The sequence below is a fragment of the Nerophis ophidion genome, linkage group LG07, assembly GCF_033978795.1.
Source record: "Nerophis ophidion isolate RoL-2023_Sa linkage group LG07, RoL_Noph_v1.0, whole genome shotgun sequence".
NCBI classification, from domain to species: domain Eukaryota; kingdom Metazoa; phylum Chordata; class Actinopteri; order Syngnathiformes; family Syngnathidae; genus Nerophis; species Nerophis ophidion.
In genome coordinates this window covers 39,592,066-39,616,658 of record NC_084617.1, presented here as the reverse complement: position 1 = coordinate 39,616,658, position 24,593 = coordinate 39,592,066, and the positions used below count along the sequence as shown (strand labels likewise).

The 24,593-nt window shown below is 39.9% G+C and overlaps 1 protein-coding gene across 6 annotated transcripts in view; it reads left to right on the top strand.

Annotated features, from left to right (window-relative positions):
* LOC133556337 (bifunctional methylenetetrahydrofolate dehydrogenase/cyclohydrolase 2, mitochondrial-like) overlaps positions 1–24,593 on the top strand; it is a 143,765-nt gene that overhangs the window by 90,178 nt on the left and 28,994 nt on the right. For 5 of the 6 annotated variants that reach the window (XM_061906164.1, XM_061906163.1, XM_061906160.1 and 2 more), the window contains 4 exons: positions 4,916–5,100; positions 7,804–7,926; positions 8,051–8,203; positions 13,065–13,172. In XM_061906164.1, the coding sequence (XP_061762148.1) occupies positions 5,010–5,100; positions 7,804–7,926; positions 8,051–8,203; positions 13,065–13,172 (475 nt within the window). In that variant the 5' untranslated portion in view covers positions 4,916–5,009. The remainder of the gene's footprint in view (positions 1–4,915; positions 5,101–7,803; positions 7,927–8,050; positions 8,204–13,064; positions 13,173–24,593) is intronic. The other variant, XM_061906159.1, reaches the window with a different exon arrangement.

Sequence of the window (24,593 nt, the reverse complement as noted above, 5' to 3'; positions counted from 1 at the left end):
TTTGTACACTTTGAGCAGAATATGACATGTTATACAGTTTTGTATAACAAGTGGGTGATGAATCAGATGTGTCTTTTTTAACAAGCCAAAGTAACCACCACAAGCTGAACCGTCTTGTATGTGCGGCTCTGCCAACTGGCGCACATACACAGAAGTTTCAATCAATCACTGTTTATTTATACAGCCACAACGACATCCTTAGTTCAAAAAATTCAACCCAATGAGACAGGGCGACCGGTGCAATGGACGTCGAGTGGATCTAGCATAATATTGTGAGATTTCAATCCATAGTGGCTCTAACATAATAGTGAGAGTCCAGTCCATAGTGGGGCCAGCAGGAGTCCATCCCGAGCGGAGACAGGTCAGCAGCCCAGAGATATCCCCAACCAAAGCACAGGCAAGCGGTCCAACCCTGGTCCCGACTTTGGACAGCCAGCGCTTCATCCGTGGCCACCGAACCTGTGCCCCCCCTCCACGAGGGAGAGGGGGGGAAGAGCAGAAAATAAAATAAAACGGCAGATCAACTGGTCTAAAAGTTTTTTTTTTTTTAAAGGCCAGAGTATACAAATGAGTTTTAAGATGAGCCTTAAAAGCTTCTACTGAGGTAGCATCTGGTAATTGTTACCGGGAGGGCTTTCCAGAGTACTGGAGCCCGAATAGAAAACGTTCTATAGCCCGCAGAATTTTTTTGCGCTCTTGGAGTCACTAATAAGCCGGAGTTCTTTGAACGCAGTTTTCTTGCCGAGACATATGGTACAATACAATACAATTCGCAAGATAGGAGGGAGCTAGACCGTGTAGTATTTTATACATAAGTAGTAAAACCTTAAAGTCACATCCTAAGTGCACAGGAAGCCAGTGCAGGTGAGCCAGTATAGGCGTAATATGATCAAACTTTATTGTTCCTGTCAAAAGTCTAGCAGCCGCATTTTGTACCAACTGTAATCTTTTAATGCTAGACATAGGGAGACCCGAAAATAATACGTTACAGTAATCGAGACGAGATGTAACGAACGCATGAATAATGATCTACGCGTCGCTAGCGAACAAAATGGAACAAATGTTAGCGATACTACGGAGATGAAAGGAGGCCGTTTTAGTAACACTTTTGATGTGTGACTCAAACGAGAGAGTTCGGTCGAAGACAATACCCATATTCCTTACCAAGTCGCCTTACCAAGTCGCTGTGTAATTGTTTGGTTGTCAAATGTTAAGGTGGTATTAATAAATAGATGTCAGTGTCTAGCAGGACCGATAATCAGCATATCCGTTTTCTTAGCGTTGAGTTGCGAAAAGTTAGCGGACATCCATTGTTTAATTTAATTAAGACACGCCTCCAGCTGACTACACTCCGGCGTGTTGGTCAGCTTTATGGGGCATGTAGAGTTGGGTGTCATCAGCATAACAGTGAAAGCTAATACCGTATTTGCGTATGATGTCACCTAGCGGCAGCATGTAGATGCTGAAGAGCGCAACGCCAAGAACCGAACCCTGAGGAACTCCATACGTTACCTTAACGTAGTCCGAGGTCACATTGTTATAGGAGACGCACTGCATCCTGTCAGTAAGGTAACTGACATATCAATACGTGTTTTGATACGCTCTAATAAAATATTTTGATCAACGGTATCGAAAGCAGCGCTAAGATCAAGAAGCAGCAACATAGATGACGCATCAGAATCCATCGTTAGCAGTAGACCATTGGTCATTTTTGCGAGGGCTGTCTTCGTAGAGTGATTTGCCCTGAAACCGGATTGAAAGGATTCACAGAGATTGTTTGACGTTAAGTGTTCATTTAGGTCTTTTGAGTAGAGGATGAATAACCGCTTTTTTGAATGCTAAGGGAGCAGTGCCAGAGGAATGTGATAAGTTTATAAAAGCTAGCACTGACGGACCTAATATTACAAAAAGCTCCTTGATAAGTTTCCAGGAAGTGGGTCAAGTAAACATGTTGTTTGTTTTATTAAAGAAATTCATTAAGTCATCTGCCGAGTGGGTCGAGCTACTGGGAGGAATCTCTTGTTGGGTTAGCGATGCTACTGTACTGAACGAATATTTAGGATCGTTTTTGTTTAGGCGGATGAGATTTCAATCAATCAATCAATCAATCAATCAATGTTTATATACATACAGCCCTAAATCACTATTGTCTCAAAGGGCTGCACAAACCACAACACAAACCACAACGACATCCTCGGTAGAGCCCACAAAGGGCAAGGAAAAGTCACCCCAGTGGGACGTCAGTGACAGTGACAATGATGACTATGAGAAACCTTGGAGAGGACCGCATATGTGGGCAAACCCCCCCACTCCTCCTAGGTGACCGAAAGCAATGGATGTCGAGCGGGTCTAACATGATACTGTGAAAGTTCAATCCATAGTGGATTCAACACAACCGTGAGAGTCCAGTCCAAAGTGGATCCAACACAGTAGCGAGAGTCCCGTCCATAGAGGAGCCAGCAGGAAACCATCCGAAGCGGAGGCGGATCAGCAGCGCAGAGATGTCCCCAACCGATACACAGGCGAGCGGTCCATCCTGGGTCCCGACTCTGGACGAGCGGTCCATCCTGGGTCCCGACTCTGGACAGCCAGTACTTCATCCATGGCCACAGGACCGGACCCCCTCCACAAGGGAGAGGGGGGCAGAGGAGAAAAAGAAAAGAAACGGTAGATCAACTGGTCTAAAAAGGGGGTCTATTTAAAGGTTAGAGTATACAAATGAGTTTTAAGGTGAGACTTAAATGCTTCTACTGAGGTAGCATCTCAAACTGTTACCGGGAGGGCTTTCCAGAGTACTGGAACCCAAAAGGAAAACGCTCTATAGCCTGCAGACATTTTTTAGGCTCTGGGAATCACTATTAGCCGGAGTCCTTTGAACGCAGATTTCTTGCCGGGACATAAAGTACAATACAATCGGCAAGATAGGCTAGAAGTAGACCGTGTAGTATTTTATACGTAAGTAGTAAAACCTTAAAGTCACATCTTAAGTGCACAGGAAGTTAGTGCAGGTGAGCCAGTATAGGCGTAATATGATCGAACTTTCTTGTTCTTGTCAAAAGTCTAGCAGCCGCATTTTTGTAGTATTTAGCTATAGCTAAGGTAAGCATGCGTTTATAAATTATTAAACTATAACTCCATGCTTGATGGAAAACCTCAAGTTTCATGATAATGTAAGAGCTCTAGTTTCTTCTGTAAACCATGGGGTACGCCTTTTAGGGGCCCTTTTTAGCTTTAGCGGTGCTATACTATCAATGTTTTCGTGCAGGGTGTGGTTAAAGTTGTTAGTGAGATTATTATTAGAGCCCACATAATTTGGGAAAGGTGTCATTACCAGAGGCAGTAGGCCAGCAAGAGTCATCGTTATGGCAGCATTAATGTCGCGGCTACTAAAGCAGTTATTATTATTATTAGCTTGTTGACAATGAGTCAGAACTTTGAATTTTATAAGGTAATGATCGGACATTACTTTAGTATACGGGAGTATTATAACTTTGGAGGTGGTGACCCCACTGACAAGCACTAGATCTATCGTATTACCCTTGCGATGTGTGGGTTCATTTATTATTTGTGTAAGACCACAGCTATCAATTATATTATGGAGCGCCACGCACAGAGGGTCCGATGGGGTATTCATATGGATATTAAAGTCCCCCATTATGATTATATTGTCGGCATGCGTCACTAGATCAGCGACGAACTCTGAGAATTCACTGATAAAGTCTGAATAGGGCCCTGGGGGGCAGTAGATAACAGCCAGGGAGAGAGGCACGGGTGGGACAGACCTCATAGTAAGTACCTCAAACGATTTATATTTAGTACTTAGGTTAGGGGTAAGGTTAAAGTTTTCAATGTATATTAGTGCGACCCCCCCCCCCCCCCCCCCCCCCCTTTTAAGGGGACGGGCAATATGCGCATCCGTATAGTTAGGAGGAAATGCCTCATTCAGTGAAAAAAAATGGTCTGGTCTAGCCAGCCACTTGTTAAGCGAGACTAATTTGCTTTATCTCTCATCATTGCCTCTCGCAGGCAGGGGGCCAGAGACAATTACTTGATGCCTAGACATCTTTCTGGCAAGATTACAAGTTCTATGTGTTTTTCTCTTTGTAATAGCTGACTGTCGCATCCGAGTGTCATTGGAGCCAACGTGTACAGCTATGTTCTCATAACTAATGGTTGCGAGTTAGCTCCCTAAGATTAGCTTCAATCTCAGGTGCTCTGGCCCCAGGAATGCACTTAATTGTGGCTGGTTTGTCAAGCTTTATGTTTCGGGTGATGGAGTCCCCTATGACTAAGGTGTGGTGCCCGGTAGACCGGGGTGTAGGACTAGCTAAAGGGCTAAATCTTTTATGCGTCTCAACCGATTCACCGTTATTAGGCCGCTTAGGGCTGTTATAAGCTGGGCTAGTTAGCTCGCTACAGCTAACGCTAGCAGATGTGTCCACAACATCTAAAGTTACGAGATTACTCTGCTCTAATTGACGGACACGACCCTCTAGCAGAGCCAGCCTATCCATGAGAACGGTGCATGAAGTGCAGGGAGCCATACTCACGGTATTTTCTGTCACGGAGTGAAGTTCTTGCTGTCTTCGGGGAAGTGGTCGCGATGTGCGAGAGCAGATTCCTTCAGACCGACGCCGCCTTTCTCAAACTTTATCAACCATATTGCTACAATAACAAACATATAGAAAATTACATTATCAGCAAAGGTCCTATTATGGGCTGGGGAGAAACAAGCAGAAAAAGGGAGAGACGGGAGGGGGCACAAAATGAATGAACAAAGTGTTTGCACACAGACGCATATTCGGAATATTCTAAAAGTTTTTAAATCGAAAAGTTTGCAAATAGAGTTGTTCGTAAATCGAGGGTCCACAGTATCTCTACATTTAAAGCGTCAACCTTTGTGCTTCCTCTCCAGGCATGCCGCTGTGGTGATTTCGGGGACGGCGTTAGCTCGTCAACTTCACAGAGAAATCCAGCGTGACGTGGAGGAGTTTGTTGCTCAGGGTAACATGAGACCTCATCTCGGCGTGGTCTTCGTGGGGGACGACTCGGCCAGTCGCACCTACGTGAGGAACAAGACCCGGGCTGCGAGCACTTTGGGTCAGATACACACATTTTGTGACTGATCATACAGCTGCAGGCATGCATGGACTTTATAGGATAAAGCAGAGGTGTCCAAACTTTTTTTCGAACGTGTGTGCCACTTTGATATTTCTCATTTTCAAAACCAATACAATATATCGATTTTCAACCTTTAGAGTTTTCCCCAAGTTTGGTCCGAGGAACTCGGAAGGGTCTCAGTCCTAAAAATGTTAAAAAATAAGTAATGTTTTGATTTTTTTTTTAATGCTTAAACCTTTTGATCGACTTCAGATCTATTATCCATCCATCCATCCATCTTCTTCCGCTTATCCGAGGTCGGGTCGCGGGGGCAACAGCCTAAGCAGGGAAACCCAGACTTCCCTCTCCCCAGCCACTTCGTTTAGCTCTTCCCGGGGGATCCCGAGGCGTTCCCAGGCCAGCCGGGAGAGATAGTCTTCCCAACGTGTCCTGGGTCTTCCCCGTGGCCTCCTACCGGTTGGACGTGCCCTAAACACCTCCCTAGTGAGGCGTTCGGGTGGCATCCTGACAAGATGCCCGAACCACCTCATCTGGCTCCTCTCAATGTGAAGGAGCAGCGGCTTTACTTTGAGTTCCTCCCGGATGGCAGAGCTTCTCACCCTATCTCTAAGGGAGAGCCCCGCCACACGGCGGAGGAAACAAATTTCGGCCGCTTGTACCCGTGATCTTATCCTTTCGGTCATGACCCAAAGCTCATGAACATAGGTGAGGATGGGAACGTAGTTCGACCGGTAAATTGAGAGCTTTGCCTTCCGGCTCAGCTCCTTCTTCACCACAACGGATCGGTACAACGTCCGCATTACTTCAGACTTCAGATCTATTAGTCGATTTAAAATACAATTTTGTTTTATGCACTTTTGGTTAAGGAAAACCTTGTTTTTTATGGCAAAAATTCTAAATATGTAATTATTTCAGAAAAAATATTTCAAAGTCATATATTTCATGGTAGATTGGAGCTTTGAAATAGGTCAATAATTTGTAACATTGATTTTTGATTAAACATTGTTTTTTTTTTTAAACAAACCCCACTATAATTCTTAGGGATGCAAAAGGGCCCAACTCGTAAAAGTGTTAAGTCTTTTGATTTATATATATATATTTTTTTACTTTCAGTGCTTAAATCAAGATCAAATTAAAATATACTGATCGATTATTTTTATTTTTTGGTAATTTTTATGTTTGTTTTTTTGTTTGTTTAATGCCCTTTTTGTCATATAAATGTTGTTTTGTATGACAAACACACAAAATATGCAATATTTTGTCCCCCAAAAATTTCAAAGTGGAATATTTGATGTGAAGTAATTGGAGCCTTCATTCAATACAGTAGGTCAGGTCAATAATTCATAATTTATTTTGATTCATTATTTTTTTGTAGCAATGACCGTTTAAAACAACCTCACTGAAATTCTTAGGGATCCAAAAGGGTCAACTCATTAAAAGTGTTACAAATAAATTAAAAATTAAAAATATTATTTTTAACTTTCAATGCAAGATTTTTTAGATCAACTTCAGATCTATTTGTCGATTATAAGTTTTTCTAATTATTTTTATGTTCCCTAATAGGCTTTTCTAATAATTTTTATGTTCCCTAATGTTTAATGCCTTTTTTTGTCACAGAAAAAAATGTTTTTTTTATGGTAAACCCACACAATATGCAATATTATGTCCCAAAAATATTTCAAAATGGAATTTTTGATGCGAAGTAATTGGAGCCTTCATTTAATACAGTAGGTCATAACATTTATTTTGATTCATTATTTAATTTTAGCAATGATAGTTTAAAACAACCCCACTGAAATTATTTAGGATACAAAAGGGTCTACTCATATAAGTTACAAATAAATTCAAAGTTAAAAATATATTTTGTAACTTTCAATGCAACATTTTTTAGATCAACTTCAGATTATAGGTTTTTATAATTTTTTAAGTTCTCTAATGTTTAATGCCTTTTTTGTCATAGAAAAAAATGTTTATTTTTTTATTTTTACGGTAAACCCACAAATTATGCAATATTTAGGCCCAAAAATATTTGAAGGTGGAATAATTGATGTGAAGTAATTGGAGACTTCATTCAATACAGCAGGTCAATAATTCATAACATTTATTTTGATTCATTTTTTTTTTTTTTTTTAGCAATGACAGTTTAAAACCCTACTGAAATTATTTAGGATCCAAATGGGTCAACTCATAAAAGTGTTACAAATGAATTCAAAGTTAAAAATATATTTTTTAACTTTCAAAGCAATTTTTTTTAGATCCACATCAGATCTATTTGTCAATTATACATTTTTATAATTTTATTATGTTCTCTTATGTTTAATGGTTTTTTTTGTCATAATAACATTTTCAAAATGGAATATTTGCTGTGAAGTAATTGGAGCTTTAAGGGTCAATAATTCCTAACGCCATTGATTTTGATTCACAGTTGTTTTAGAGCACTGACAGTTTTGAAGGAAAAATAACAGACTGCATGACAGCTTTGTGTTATTAGAGTCAACGTTGCAACTTTTTGTCGTTATGCTCTTTTATTCCACTGTTTTATGTTTTTTTAGAACGTGCTGTGGGGCGCAAATGGGCCCCGTACTGCACTTTGGACACCTTTGGGATTACCAGAGAGCAGCAAACCACCATGCATGACTATATTTTTGAATGCTCCTTATGCAATGCGTGTGCACATGCTAGGTATCTCCAGTGACACGGTGCTGCGACCCAGCTCTGTCTCTCAGGAGGAGCTGCTGGATCTAATTGACAAGATGAACCGAGACTGGCGTGTCAGCGGCCTGTTGGTGCAGCTGCCACTTCCTGGTAAACACAAACGCATCGCTGGCATCACTTTTAAGATGATCATTTACTATAATAGCCTATAAACTAGGGATTTCTGCAGTGCTTCCAAAATAAATTGTATCCATGCCACCGCTTTTTTTTTTAGATCACATCAACGAAAGGGCAGTGTGTAATGCCATTGCTCCGGAGAAAGATGTGGATGGCTTTCATATTGTGAATATTGGCAAGCTGTGTCTTGACCAGAGATCCATGGTGCCTGCCACACCTGCAGCTGTGTGGGAGATCATCAAAAGATCAGGTGAACCACTTCAGTGCCAAAACTAACATTTGCTTTGCATTTTCTGTATATAACCCTCAGATGTGTTTGAAATAGTTTTGGAGTGTACTTCATTGATGGTTTGTGCAGCCCTTTGAGACACTAGTGATTTAGGGCTATATAAGTAAACATTGATTGATATCTAAATACCCATAGAAAATTACATAATGGTACACCATAGTATCATGTTACTTACCACTAGATGGCGCCTGAGTCTAATTGTATATAACTTGTGATCCCTTTACTATTACTAAACAACTTTACTTTTACAGTGTTTTCCTTTTTCATCTTTTTGTTATACATTTTTGTAGATATTTTGTCCATTCATATCACGCCTTAAAACCCATTTTGTAACTGGAATATTCACTTAAAGGAGCAGTTTGCAACATCTATGCAGATGTAGCTAACTTTCCAATGTTATATTCCACCCTTTTACAGTGAAGTTGGCATGTTGTATAAATCGTAAATAAAACAGAATAAAATGATTTGCAAATCTTTTTCGACTTATATTTAATTGAATAGACTGCAAAGACAATATTTTAATGTTCGAACTGACAAACTTAAGTTGTTTTTGCAAATAATCATTAACTTAGAATTCAATGGCAGCAACACATTGCAAAAAAGTTGGCACAGGAGCATTTTTTTACCACTGTGTTACATGGCCTTTCCTTTTAACAACACTCAGTAAAAGTTTGGGAACTGAGGAGACCAATTTTTTAAGTCTTTCGGGTGGAATTCATTCCCATTCTTGCTTGATGTACAGCTTAAGTTGTTCAACAGTGTGGGGTCTACGTCGTCGTATGTTAGGCTTCACATTGCGCCACACATTTTCATGGGGAGACAGGTCTCCCTTCCAAAGGCAAAACCTAATAACTCACTTCTAGCTAATTTTGAGAAAACAAAGGAAAACCAATCTGTCTTGATGCTATCTTACAAAGATCTACAAAGTCATCAAACGTATAGATGTTTTCTTGAGCTTTCATGTTCTTGCCGATTGAGCCATGGATTGAATCTGCTCTCATGAACGTGTGCCCTTTTTCCACATATTTTATCACAATCTCGGGTGGGCCCCATTCTGCGTTTGCACATTGGGCAAGAGCCCTGTAGAGCGTCCAGTTTTTATTTTGACCTCCACAGTTATCTGCCCAAAAGAGTATGCAAGGGGAAGAATCAAGACCAATACATTTAAAGAAGGTGCTTGCAACGTCCTGGGCCAATCTTCCAAATATCCCCTCGTGCCGTAATCAGGTTGACCGTCGGACCCCATTCGTGCAAATGTCTCATTAAAGACAATAAGGCGACTGACAAAGAAGCTCCGATTGGTCCCTTGAGATACTAGGTTTTTCTGTTGTAACTATGCAGTTATGTGGTAGTTGCTAGGTCCTGCCATGCGCGTAACAGCTTACTTACGGAACAAATTACAATATCGCATACACTAATGTAAAGCATATCACCTAGGAACTCCAAAATTATTATCAGCTCAGTTTTGACCAAAATCGAGTTACTGGATTTTGCCTTTGGACGGGAGAGGTCTAGACTACAGGCAGGCCAGTCTAGTACCCGCACTCCTTTACTATGAAGCCACACTGTTGTTAAAACGTGGCTTGGCATTGTCTTGCTGAAATAAGCAGGGGCATCCATGATAATGTTGTTTGGATGGCAGCATATGTTGCTCCAAAACCTGTATGTACCTTTCAGCATTAATGGTGCTTTCACAGATGTGTACGTTACCCATTCCTTGGGCACTAATACAGCCCCACACCATCACAGATGCTGAAATTCAGTCCTAGCCTGGGCTCCTGGAGAGGGGGTCCAGACTGAGGCCAAGGGGAAAAAACGTCATAGCCATAGGACACATAAACATGTGTGTAAGAGGGAAACATCAAAGAACACAAAGGACATTAAAGACATTAAAAAAACAGAGCTGATGCAACCAGCCACTTCTACACACAGCCACAAAAGTAAAACAACAACAAAAATAAACATACACTGTGGTGGCCTCTGCAGTGTTCCACGCCATCGTCTGCTGGGGTGACGGGAGCATGGCCAGAGACAGAAGCAAACCCAACAAAGCAACCAAGAGAGTCGACTCCACCCTTGGACGTCCACCAACTCTCGGCCAGTGTCCAATCCGCATGGAAGATATTTTGATGGTATTAGAAACCGTAGATGGTGAAATCCCTAAATTCCTTGCAATACCTCGTTGAGAAATATTGTTTTTAAACTGTTGGACAATTTGCTCACGCATTTGTTCACAAAGGGGGGACCCTCGCCCCATCCTGTTTGTGAATGACTGAGCATTTCATGGAAGCTGCTTTTATACCTAATCATGGCACCCACCTGTTCCCAATTAGCCTGTTCACCTGTGGGATGTTCCCAATAAGTGTATGATGAGCATTCCTAGAATTTCTCAGTCTTTTTTGCCACTTGTGCCAGCTTTTTGAAACATGTTGCAGACATCAAATTCCAAATGAGCTAATATTTGCAAAAAATAACACAAGTTCACCAGTTCGAACGTTAAGTATCTTGTGTTTGCAGCATATTCAATAGAATAGAGGTAGAAAAGGATTTGTAAATCAATGTATTCTGTTTTTATTTACTATTTACACAACGTGCCGTCACTGGTTTTGGGTTTTGTATATGTGCACGCGCTCCCTGCACGTAGACGTTGACAAGACAGGGTGAGTGACCGCCATTTACATCAATAATTTAACCAATCATCACCGGTAAACATTTTTATTACTCCAACTTAGTAATTGTGAAAAATATAGACAGTTTTAAAAATAATATGATCTGTTAAACCCCTAAAGGTGACATAAGATAGCCAATGTTCTTGTTATATTGTCTGCTTTGTGCTCAATTTAACTGGGAGCAAGTTGCAAACAGCTCCTTTAGCAATTTTTCCCCTTCGTAAATTAAATTTTTATGGACCTGCTGTGAAGCGAGCACCTGTTCACATGCTGCAAAGCGTGGTAATGTTAGCGTCCTGACGCTTTATACTAGCGTTTGAGCTATTTGTGTATGTTTAAACCTATAAATTGTGGATTTTGATACTTCGCGCCATCTCAAAGGTATGCTAACTTCTCTTATGCTAGCATGCTAACATTTTATGCTAGCATTTTCGCATGAACCTAAAAATCATGGCTTTCGACACTTGGTACCATTTTAGAAGTACGCTGACTTTCCTTTGTTGTCATGCTGACATTGTATGCTCGCATTTTTGCAAATTTTATCCATTTCAACCTAAACATAATGACTTTTGATACATTCCGCCATTGTAGAAGTTAACTTTTCCTTTGTCTTCATGCTAATGTTATTATACTAATGTTGCATGCTTGTATTTTTAGTAAATTGTATTAATTTGAACCTAAAAACTATATATTTGGATACTTGCCACTATCTTGTAAGTATGCCAACTGTTTCCATTATAACAAGCTTATGTTAGCATGTTAGTGTTTCACATTAGCTATTTAGTTTCAATCAACTCCGGCCATATGTACATAGCACAGATAGCAGGCCCATCAAAATTTCCGTTTTGTAGTTTATTTACCCACTGAAGGCATTCCACACACAGGTGCATGTCAATTATTAGAACGTTGCGGAAAAATTCATTTATTTCACTTAAAAGACGAAAGTCATACGTTATTATCGATTATTGACACACACCAAACATAAATGTTCAAGAACATTTCTTAATTCCTTTATAATTTTGTTACAAAGCGTGCTAACGTTAGCGTGCTGATGCTTTATATTAGCATTTGAGCTAAATGTGTATGTTTAAACCTATTAATCATGGATTTCGATACTTAGCGCCATCTGAAAAGTATACTTAATTCTCCTATGCTAGCATGCTAATGTTTTATGCTAGCATTTTCGCATAAACCTAAAAATCATGGCTTTCGACACTTGGCACCATTTTAGAAGTACGTTGACTTTTCCTATGTCGTCATGCTAATGTTAGCATCCTAACACTGTATGCTAGCTTTTTAGCTAATTTTATTAGTTTGAACCTAAATATAATGGCTTTTGATACTTGCTGCCATCGTAAAAGCAAGTTAACTTTTCCTATGTCTTCACTAATTTTAGCATACTAACGTTTCATGCTTATATCTTAAGCAAATTGTATTAGTTTTAACCTAAAAACTATGTATTTTTATACTTGCCGCTCTCTTGTAAGTATGCTAACTGTTTCTATTATAAAAAGCTCACGTTAGCGTTTCTATGCTAGCTGTTTAGCTTCAATCAGCCAGAGGTTAACAGGTTTCTGGTCTGTTGTTCATCATAATATTGCTACCCACTAAAGGCATTTCACATACAGGTGCATGTCAGGAAATTAAAACATTGCAGAAAAGATTATCTATTTATTTCACTGAAAAGAGGAAAGTCATACATTATTATCGATTCATGATGCAAAAACAGAAATATTCTAAGATGTTTCTCAATTCCTTGATAATTTGGATGATTATGTCTTACAGCCAATAAAGCCCCCAGGTAATAAAAATTGAAATATACAATAGACTTTAAACAGCGAATGGATTGCTGTTAAATGAATGAACTATTGCACAGTATTGTAGTTTAAGATAATTAAGAATAATTTGCCACTCTATATAATAATATATTTGTGTAAATATGATGTCATAATTTTATTCAGTCTACAGTCATTACTTTACTTTATGCATTCATTTTTTTTTACCGTTCCTTCTTTTTCTAACCTTGTTAGGAAGGCAAAGAATGCAGCAAAATCCTGAATTAAAAAATGGCATTCATTCATAGAAGTTTTGAGTTATCTTTTCCCTGAACATAATTCATTCCAACTATTTCCCCTTGAAACCGTGCCATGCAGGTATCGAGACAGTGGGAAAGAATGTGCTGGTCGCCGGACGCTCCAAAAATGTTGGGATGCCTATCGCCATGTTGCTGCACACCGATCACAACCATGAACGTCCCGGGGGTATGTTGTGATGCTGTGTGGACATAAGTCCTGTTTACACTGTTCGACGCAGAGTCTGCTCCCATGACATCAGCAATCATCATCGGTGTTGTGGTAATCATTGTCAGTGCAAATGACTGCTCAGATCTTTATAGGAAGGTTATTGTTTTTTTAAGTGAGCCTGTATCTGAAGTGGTAAGCATGTGTGAGAAAGTAAAGGATAGTCTTTTCTTGTATTTTAGTGAAGTCATTTACAAAAGGTAAACATAATAAGATGTGTGTTACTTGGAGCTAGCAGCTACACAACAGCTACTGTAAGCACACATGAGCACACAAGCAAGACATACAATACATAATAACTCAAGCTGGGTACGGAATCCGGTACTTTTTTGGCACCGACCAAATCCCGTCGGTCCTAATGGGCACTGATTCACATACAAAACCCAAAACCAATTAAGTTGGCACGTTGTGTAATTCGTAAATAAAAACGCAATACAATGGTTTTCAAATCCTTTTCAACTTATATTCAATTGAATAGACTGCAAAGACAAGATATTTAATGTTCGAACTAAGAAACTTTGTTTTTGCAAATAATCATTAACTTAGAATTTAATGTCAGCAACATATTGCAAAACAGTTGGCACAGGGGCATTTTTACCACTGTTACATGGCCTTTCCTTTTAACAACAGTCAGTAAATGTTTGGGAACTGAGGAGACCAATTTTTGAAGCTTTTCAGCTGGAATTCTTTCCCAATCTTGCTTGATGTACAGCTTAAGTTGCTCAACAGTCCAGGGTCTCCGTTGGGGTATTTTAGGCTTCATATTGCGCCACACATTTTCAATGGGAGACAGGTCTGGACTACAGGCAGGCTAGTCCAGTACCTGCACTCCTTTACTATGAAGTCATGCTATTGTAACACGTGGCTTGGCATTGTCTTGCTGAAATAAGCAGGGGCGTCCATGATAACGTTGCTTGGATGGCAACATATGTTGCTCCAAAACCTGTATGTACCTTTCAACATTAATGGTGCTTTCACAGATATGTAAGTTATCCATGCCTTGGGCACTAATACATCCCCATACCATCACAGATGATAACTTTTGCGCCTACAACAATCCGGATGGTTATTTTCGTCTTTGTTCCGGAGGACACAACGTCCATAGTTTCCAAAAACAATTTCAAATGTGGACTTGTCTGACCAAAGAAAATGTTTCCACTTTGCATCAGTCCACCTCAGATGAGCTTGGGTCCAGCGATGCCGGCTGCGTTTCTGGGTGTTGTTGACATATGGCTTTAGCTTTGCATGGTAGAGTTTTAACTTGCACTTACAGATGTAGTGACGAACTGTAGTTACTGACAGTGGTTTTCTGAAATGTTTCTAAGCCCAAGTGTTACAGTACCAATAATTGGTACCGTATCAGTTCAAATGTGAAGCGTACCTTTCCCGAATAAAAAGTGCTTCAACAATATTTTGCAGTCTAAAACAGCACATTATTGTTGCATATTACTTAGAGTACACATACAAAGTCTCCAAGGCAGAAGCGTATTAGAAAGTTTTAGGTAACAAGTGTGTCCACATCATTCAGTTTACTAGGTCGTAATCTTAATTTATGCGGATTATTATGCTCTGTTTAAAACATTAGAACTGCACGATCTTGTTAACCTCAACACGGCTATTGTGACGTACAAATCTTACAACCACATGCTGCCTCTGTGTCTACAGGAGAGGTTCAAACCTAGGGAGAGTCCCTATGACCTCAGAGGTTCAGCTGTCTTTCAGAAAGCAAACTTAAGAATGATCTTAAAATGTAGATGTGTTTCTGTCAGGAGGGTTCATCTGTGGAACAGCTTGGGATTCCTTAAATTGTTCCAGTTCCATTCACACATTTAAAAAACACTTTAACACCAATGTCTTGGAAAAATATATCACTCTTAAGACAACACAGTAGATAATCCTATGATCAATGTTAATTACAAAACTAAATGTGGGATATAAATAATAATGGAAGTATAAGTGTTTGTATATAGTATATTATTGGTACAAATGTTTAACCAACATGTGTACAGGGATATTTCACATGTCTTTACTGTGTATATATTTGAACAGTGTTCATGTTGTGTAAATAAAATTTAATATTTTTAGGAAGCTCATCTTGTATTTGAGATTGTTTATATGGTTACCGTATTTCCTTGAATTGCCGCAGGGCATATAGTATGCGCCTGCCTTGAATTATTGACGGGTCAAACTCGCTTCCCAAAATAATTAGCGCGTGCTCAGTATTACCGTCTGGTCAAACTCGTGACGTCACGAGTGACACTTCCCCTGTCATCATTTTCAAAATAGAGGAGGCTGATTTCAATACCGGTAATTTGAAATCGCATAAAGGGAGGAAGGTTAAGAGCTATTCAGTAGGATTTAAGGTCCAAGCTTACATCACACTCAAAATTTTACTGCATACCTTTGATAAGTGAGAAGAGGTTTTTAAATAATTAGCGCATACTTACTTTTACCGAAAGCCTTACTCACGGTATTTTCTGTGAGTATGTTAATTCTCACAGAATTCGTAGCAGTTTGCCCCATGTATAAACTGCTACGAAAACTAATCTTCTCACTTGCGCAGGAGTGAGAAGAGGTTTTAAATTAATTAGCGCCCCGGCGGAAATCCAAGGAAATACGGTAGGCGACAAGTGTTAAACTTCTGCCTAAAACCCTTTCGGTCTGCTGTAGCGTTGTCAATTTATGAATGTACAATTGTTTGTTGATGTAAAACTGTTTGTTTATTTAGTTTTTTTTGATTGAAACTTTTATTAGTAGATTGCACAGTTCAGTACATATTCTGTACAATTGACCACTAAATGGTAACACCCCAATAATTTTCAACTTGGTCCACGTAAGTCAATTCATGGTACAAATATACAGTGGGGCAAAAAAGTATTTAGTCAGCCACCGATTGTGCAAGTTCTCCCACTTAAAATTATGACAGAGGTCTGTAATTTTCATCATAGGTACACTTCAACTGTGAGAGACAGAATGTGAAAGAAAAATCCAGGAATTCACAGTGTAGGAAATTTTAAGAATTTATTTGTAAATTATGGTGGAAAATAAGTATTTGGTCAACCATTCAAAAGGTGTTTATAGCAAAAAGTTCTATTTTGGTTTCATCTGACCACATGACATTCTCCCAATCCTCTGCTGTATCATCCATGTATCGATTTTGGTATAAACTCAACTGGTCGTGTTTGGAGGAAGACGTATACTGAGTTGCATCCCAAGAACACCATACCTACTGTGAAGCATGGGGGTGGAAATATCATGCTTTGGGGCTGTTTTTCTGCTAAGGGGACAGGACGATTGAGCCATGTTAAAGAAAGAATGAATGGGGCCATGTATCGTGAGATTTTGAGCCAAAACCTCCTTCCATCAGTGAGAGCTTTGAATGGTTGACCAAATACTTATTTTCCACCATAATTTACGAATAAATTCTTTAAAATTCCTACAATGTGAATTCCTGGATTTTTCTTTCAGATTCTGTCTCTCACAGTTGAAGTGTACCTATGATGAAAATTACAGATCTCAGTCATCATTTTAAGTGGGAGAACTTGCACAATCGGTGGCTGACTAAATACTTTTTTTGCCCCATTGTATACTATCCTCATAATACAGTCATCACACAAGTTAATCCTCGGAGTATATACATGAATTATTTACATTATTTACAATCCTGGGGGTGGGATGAGGATGGTTTGGTTCATATCAGCACTTCAGTCATCAACAATTGCATCATCAGAGAAATGGACATTGAAACAGTGTAGGACTGACTTAGTAGGATATGTACAGCGAGCAGAGAACATAGTGAGTTCAGATAGCATAAGAACAGGTATATACATTAGAAATACATTTGATTATTTACATTAGGTTATTTACAATCCGGGAAGATGGGATGTGGATGGGGGAGGTTGTTAGTAAGAGGTTGTAGTTGCCTGGAGGTGTTGTTTTAGTGCGGTTTTGAAGGAGGATAGAGATGCACTTTTACACCTGTTGGGAGTGCATTCCACATTAATGTGGCATAGAAGGAGAATGAGTTAAGACCTTTGTTAGATTGGAATCTGGGTTTAACGTGGTTTGTGTTGACCACTGACCAAAGAAATAATAAACTAAAACTTAAACGAATTATTGTTGTCACTAGGTGTCGCCAAAAAACAATTATCACCCCACTAAACGAAGCATTGAGTTTGTCATTAGGTTAGTGTTTTTCATGCCTAGCATTAGGTTTTGACTAGATCATGATTTTTGTAAAATTTCGCACATGTACAAGTCTATAACATACAATAATTCGTGCTGATATCTTATCGCAGAGGTTTTCAACAGGGCCTGCCTTGGGGCGATTAGACTTTTTAAAAATTCCCTCACAAAGTCTTCACATATGTAAATATCTCTAACATTTATCCAACAGACACGGCCACCCTACTCACTATTCAAAACATTAAAAGAAATAAGGATCTTATTATATTCGTGTTAGCATTTAAGATAGCCGGTGATTAGTGGTGCTAGGTAGCGATGACTACCTTAGTAGCCAGATAGCGACTACCGTGCTAGTGGCCAGCTAGCAATTAGTGTGCTAGTTTTTTTGTATTTTTTTTTTTTTTTTTAGCACGCTTGTTGCCGGCTATCTAATAGCTGCGCTATACTCTATTCTTTGTATACCTTATTATTGCACAATAACGAGGTACATTCAGGTACTAGTTTGACCACAGCTTGCCACAGTCACCTACTGGCCAAGCGAGGCTTCTGTATCTGCTTTTGCTTTTGCTTCTCTTCTTCTTCTTCTTCTTCTTTTGCTTCTGTTTCTTCTTCTTCTTCTTCTACTTCTTCTTCTCCTACTTCTCCTTGTACTTCTTCATCTTCTGCTCCTTCTCCTTGTAATCCTTCTACTCCTTATTTTTGTTCTTCTTCTACTCCTTCTTCTTCTTCTGCTACTCCTTCTCCTTCTAGTCTCTCTTTCTCTTTGTCTCTTTCTTTTCTTTGCGCTTGCCTTGTCTGAATGATAACAACTTATGTGAAACTATGCTGTCTTTTTGCAACCTTCAAACGTGGTGATGGAAGAGGAAACACGGACACTATTGCTAGCGATGTACAGCGTGTATACCAAATTAAATAAATATAGTTTACGCTACAGTGACGCCCCCATGTATAAACTGCTACGAAAACTAATCAGAAGTGCAAATAATGCATATTACAGAAGCAGATATCATTGTTTAGGAAGACTGGGGATGCAAATTGTAGCTGAGATAAACACCAGCGCCCCCCGCGGCCCCATAGGGAATAAGCGGCAGGAAATGGATGGATGGATGGGATGCAAAACAAAAACTAATTAAAGCTGCAAACAGCGATGGACGGGACCGAGTATATATGGAAGTGACTGAGGAGAGGGAAGTCTGGGCTTCCCAGATATAAGTTAGAACAACACACTACTTTGTATTATATTGTAGTTTTTACCTTCCATAACGTGTCTACTGACAGATATAAGTTACAAACCCCGTTTCCATATGGGTTGGGAAATTGTGTTAAATGTAACAATAATTGTAAAACAATAATTTGCAAATCCTTTTCAACCCATATTCAATTGAATGCACTACAAAGACATGATATTTGATGTTCAAACTCATAAACTTTATCTTTTTTTTTTTTGCAAATAATAATTAACTTAGAATTTCATGGCTGCAACACGTGCCAAAGTAGTTGGGAAAGGGCATGTTCACCACTGTGATACTTCACCTTTTCTTCAAACAACACTCAATAAACGTTTGGGAACTGAGGAAACTAAATGTTGAAGCTTTGAAAGTGGAATTATTTCCCATTCTTGTTTTATTTAGAGCGTCAGTCGTTCAACAGTCCAGGGTCTTCACTGTCGTATTTTACGCTTCATAATGTGCCACACATTTTCGATGGGAGACAGGTCTGGACTGCAGGCAGGCCAGGAAAGTACCCGCACTCTTTTTTTAGGAAGCCACGCTGTTGTAACACGTGCTGAATGTGGCCTAGCATTGTCTTGCTGAAATAAGCAGGGGTGTCCATGAAAAAGACGGCGCTTAGATGGCAGCATATGTTGTTCCAAAACCTGTATGTACCTTTCAGCATTAATGGTGCCTTCACAGATGTGTAAGTTACCCATGCCTTGGGCACTAATGCACCCACATACCATCACAGATGCTGTCTTTTAAACTTTGCGTCGATAACAGTCTGGATGGTTCGCTTCCCCTTTGGTCCGGATGACACGATGTCGAATATTTCCAAAAACAATTTGAAATGTGGACTCGTCAGACCACAGAACACTTTTCCACTTTGCATCAGTCCATTTTAGATGATTTCGGGCCCAGAAAAGCCGGTGGTGTTTCTGGATGTTGTTGATAAATGGCTTTCGGTTTGCATGGTAGAGCTTTTACTTGCACTTACAGATGTAGCGACAAACTGTATTTAGTGATATCCTTCAGAGATTGATGTCTGAGGGATCGAAGGTCACGGTCATTCATTGTTGGTTTCCGGCTATGCCACTTATGTGGAGTGATTTCTCCAGATTCTCTGAACCTTTTGATGATTTTATGGACTGTATATTTTGAAATCCCTAAATTTCTTGCAATTGCACTTTGAGAAACGTTGTTCTTAAACTGTTTGACTATTTGCTCACGCAGTTGTGGACAAAGGGGTGTACCTCGCCCCATCCTTTCTTGTGAAAGACTGAGCATTTTTTGGGAAGCTGTTTTTATAGCCAATCATGGCACCCACCTGTTCCCAATTAGCCTGTGGGATGTTCCAAATAAGTGTTTGGTGAGCATTCCTCAACTTTATCAGTATTTATTGCCACCTTTCCCAACTTCTTTGTAATGTGTTGCTGACATCAAATTGTAAAGTTAATGATTATTTGCAAAAAAAAAAAACGTTTATCAGTTTGAACATCAAATATGTTGTCTTTGTAGCATATTCAACTGAATATGCGTTGAAAAGGATTTGCAAATCATTTTATTCCGTTTATATTTACATCTAACAGAATTTCCCAACTCATATGGAAACGGGGTTTGTAGAACTATACACGACTTTTTATTATAAATGTTGTAGTTTTTACCTACCATAACGTGTCTACTGACAGATGTAAGTTAGGAAAACCCAATGCTAATACATGGGTACGGGTAGTAGGGTTGGGTATCGTTTGAATTCGAATGATTCCGATTCTTTGTTTCGATTCCGATTCCTGACGATTCTCGATTCCGATTCTTCTTGTACCATGCCGGGATCAATGTGTTTGACAGGTAGTCCCTGGAAGGTGGTATGTATTTTGTTTTGAGAGTTTTCACCATATCCATGCAAACATAAACAAACATGTAATGTTGCTGTTACTGTTTAGACCAGTATCAATTAGCTTAGCTCTAAAGTTATTGCTTAACTAACCTAAATGTTGGAGATTCCACCTCTGAAAAGGGATGCAGTCTTTTGACTATGTGTGCAGTGACCTTTCTGTGGCACTCTTCCGTCTGTGGCACCGACATCTTCCCCATTGCCGCTACGGTGAACGGAGTACGCTGAGCACATCGCGGAGCCTGGCTAGCAGGTTGTAAATTGTCTATGAAAAAATATGCGGGCTAATTTGTTAGCTGCCTCAACGTTGGCGCAAAACACATTATTTATTTACTGTATTGTTTTACTTACCGGATTCGTACTGCAGGCTGGGCGTCGGAGCCGGTGCCAGAGAAAGAGGCAGAGGAGGACGGTCGGCGCAGTGCGTCGAAGACGGGACACGCATTTATTTGTACTCCATGAACTCGGAGGCGCTTCATCATGTTCGACGTGCACCCTCCTAAGCATGAAAAAGTCCTTTCGCACGTGTTACATTTCGCAGATATTTAATTTTTTTTAGTAAAATACAGCAACACTTTCGACCTCCGACGCCCGCTATCCATGCTTGACTGACTCGCTCGGCTACATAGGCTCGGCTATGCTAACACTTCCGGCGGTGGGCGCAACGCGGTGGGCGCTTCTTCGTTGGTGTTCAGTGGCTTCTTCTTCCGGTCGGCAGACTTATTCTGTTTTTCTGGTCGGCGGACTGGGTATCGAAACTAGGAATCGAAATTTAAACTTTTGAACGATTCCGGGAGAATCTGAAAGTTAGTCCGGTTCCAATCGATACTCGATACTCAATACCCAACCCTAACGGCTAGTAGCTACTATTAGCAAACAGATAGACCTACCAACTCGGCGCATAAAAAGTGCAGATAGGAGGAAACGGCATTAAAACACAATGCTAATCGCCCATTGAAAATACATGGGTACAGCTAGTAGCTACTATTTGCAAACAGACTCACCAACTCGGCGTAATCTCTTAACATCGACACACTTTCTTGAGGCAACTCGGCCCTGATGGTCGGCACCTATAAGTTTACAATTAGTTGTAAAATGTTGGACGGTTGTTTTTACGATATGCAGCCAAACGACAACTTTAAAACATACCGGCTTAGCTACGGCACCTGGCAGCCATTTTGGTATAGACGATCACAGCCCCTCCCTCACGAATGTTGGTGCGTGCGCACCAGCAGTGGACAGTACGGAAAAAACAAGGGAAAAAAACGTCTCCCTCACTGTGTCTGCGCACGGCGGCCATTTTTGAAATGTTTTTCAGCGCAGCGGTTCTTTGAAGGCTAATAAAATCAAAACCGTAGCAGTAATTAAAACTCTTTCAACTTTTAATCAGAAGGGTTCAATCTCTCTCCTGTGGTAGTTTGAAGCCGACACGACAAACGTGCCCAGAGGAGATAATGTTTGAAAAAAGGTGACCAGTTTTTACAAAACTTTTGTTTTGAAGGGGTAATTGCAAACTTCCTGTTGATTATTGCTGGGGGTTGTCAAGATTTGAAATGTAGGTCTAAGTGAGACCTACATAGAAGTTTTTGTTTCATGTCTCTACGACATTCCTACTGAAAGTTACAGATAGTTTTGTCTGTGTTTTCTTCCTAGGAGCAGTTTTGTCTGTTTTATTCCTAGGGGGCGCTAGAGCGCAATTTTGAGTTTTGGGGTTAGGGTTTTTGATTAGATCGCAATTCTCGCCAGTCCTGATGTGTGTGTCCAGTTTGGTGAGTTTTGAAGCATGTTAAGGGGGTCAAATTACAGCTCAAAGAGGCAGCAAAGGTGAGTGTTTTTACAAAACTTTTGTTTTTAAGGGGGAATTGCAAACTTCCTGTTGGTTTTTGCTCAAGGATGTCAGCGTATGAAATCTAGGTCCAAGTGAGACCTACATAGAGGTTTTTGTTTCATGTCGCTACGACATTCCTACTGGAAGTTACAGGCAGTTTTGTCTGTGTTTTCTTCCTAGGGGGCGCTAGAGCGCAATTTTTAGTTTTGGGGTTAGGTTTTTTGATTAAATCGCAATGTACCCAAGTTCTTATGTGTGTGTCAAATTTGGTGAGTTTTGAACCATGTTAAGGGGATCAAATTACAGCTCAAAGCTGCGGAATAATAATAAAGAAATAATAAAACGCTAGAAATTCAATAGGGTCCTCTGTCCCAAATTCGGTCCCTAAAAACAGCGCAATTAACATTGCAATACTTTTTCATAACGTGGTCACTACTGCTTAGTTTTTCTTGTTAAATGCTTATTCTTACTGTTATATTTTTATTAACTTGGTCAGGGAGAGAGAGCTTCCTGTGTGGAGTTGTAGCAAACATTGGCGTCTGAAGCGACACCTACTTTAGAGTTGGAGTTGGAACTAGTACAACCAATTGTCCCGATACCAATATTTTGGTAACTGTACCAAATGTATTTGTATTTTGATACTTTTTGATACATTTCGATAGTTTTCTAAACAAAGGGTACCACAAAACATTGCATTATTGGCTTTATTTTAACAAAAAACCTTACGGTACATTAAACATATGTTTCTTATTGCAACCAAAGAACAATTTTGTCCTTAAATAAAATAGTGAACATACTAGACAACTTGTGTTTTAGTAACAAGTAAGCAAACAAAGGCTCATAATTTGTCTGCTGACGTATGTGTTGTGTGTCTATCAAAAAGTAATTAGTTACTGAGAGTGGAAAGCAGGGCTCTGTCTGACACGCTAGGTCCAAGGATGCAACATGAAGTATTTATTGCTGTTTTGAGGGTGATTTATTGTCCCTTTGAACAAAAATACAATACATTACATTCAGATGGTTTGTGGTTCCTTTGCAGTCCGTTGCGGTTCTTTTGCGTTCATTTTGCGTTCCTTTTACGGTCCTTTTGCGGTCCTTTTGCGGTCCTTTTGCGGTCCACAGAAGTAACGGCACCTAGATTCACACTCTCTCCAAACAAGCCAAACAATTGCCCCAGACAAGTGCAGGTGATATTCATTCAGCAATCATTCAGCTCCACAAACACGCCTCCCACACACACACACACTCCGCCCACACACATGTAGCCACACCCACTATCCCAGGTGACAAGTGAGAAACAAATCCTTGCCTCTACATTCCGGCCCCTAATTATTATAACATAATAATTACTGAACAATAGTAGCAGCACGGAAATATTCAATGTAAAATACATCAAATCAAACAAGAACATTAGATTTTCCTTTTTTGCAGTTATAACAATAGTTCATTTTCAGTGTCCTTGAACAAGCAGGTTCTTCACATATATACATATAAGTGTCACTAGGCCAGAGGTTCCAGAACTTTCAGAGCCTAGACAGAATGTGGTCTGTGTCACAAGTCATATTCAAAGTTAAGTCGTGTCAACAAATAATCCTATCAGATGTCCTCGGCTTCTTGAAGCAGACACATCTTAGTGACAGGCCTGTCCAGAAAGATTGTCCTGGTCTTGATCTTGGCTTGTCGAACAAGTCCTCTTGAACAACCTTTGACAACTTTGCCCATAATCCAAGAGTTGCGAGGTACAGAGTCATCCACAACAAGCACAATTTCTCCTGGAACAAAATTGCGCTTGATCCTATTCCATTTTTGGCGTTCCTGAAGCTGCGGTAGGTATTCTTTTGTCCATCTTTTCCAGAACAAGTTGGACATATACTGAATTTGTTTCCATCTACGCACAGCATACAAGTCATCCCTTTGGAAAATACCAGGTGGAAAAGATGGCTGACCCTTGAGGATAAGAAGATGGTTGGGAGTTAGAGCTTCTAGGTCATTGGGATCTGTGGAAACCTCTGCTATTGAGAATAGCTTCGATTTCGCACAGCACAGTGTGGAAGCCGTCTTCATCCAGAGTTTCTTCTCTCAAAGTGGAGTTAAGGACTTTCCTGATTGAACAAATTAATCTTTCCCAGGCTCTGCCATGATGGGAACCACCTGGAGGATTAAAATTCCACTTTATTCCTTTCTGTAGGAGTTCATCATGGATCTTTGTCTGATTCCACTGTTTCAAAGACCTTTTCAACTCTCTATCAGTGCCAACAAAG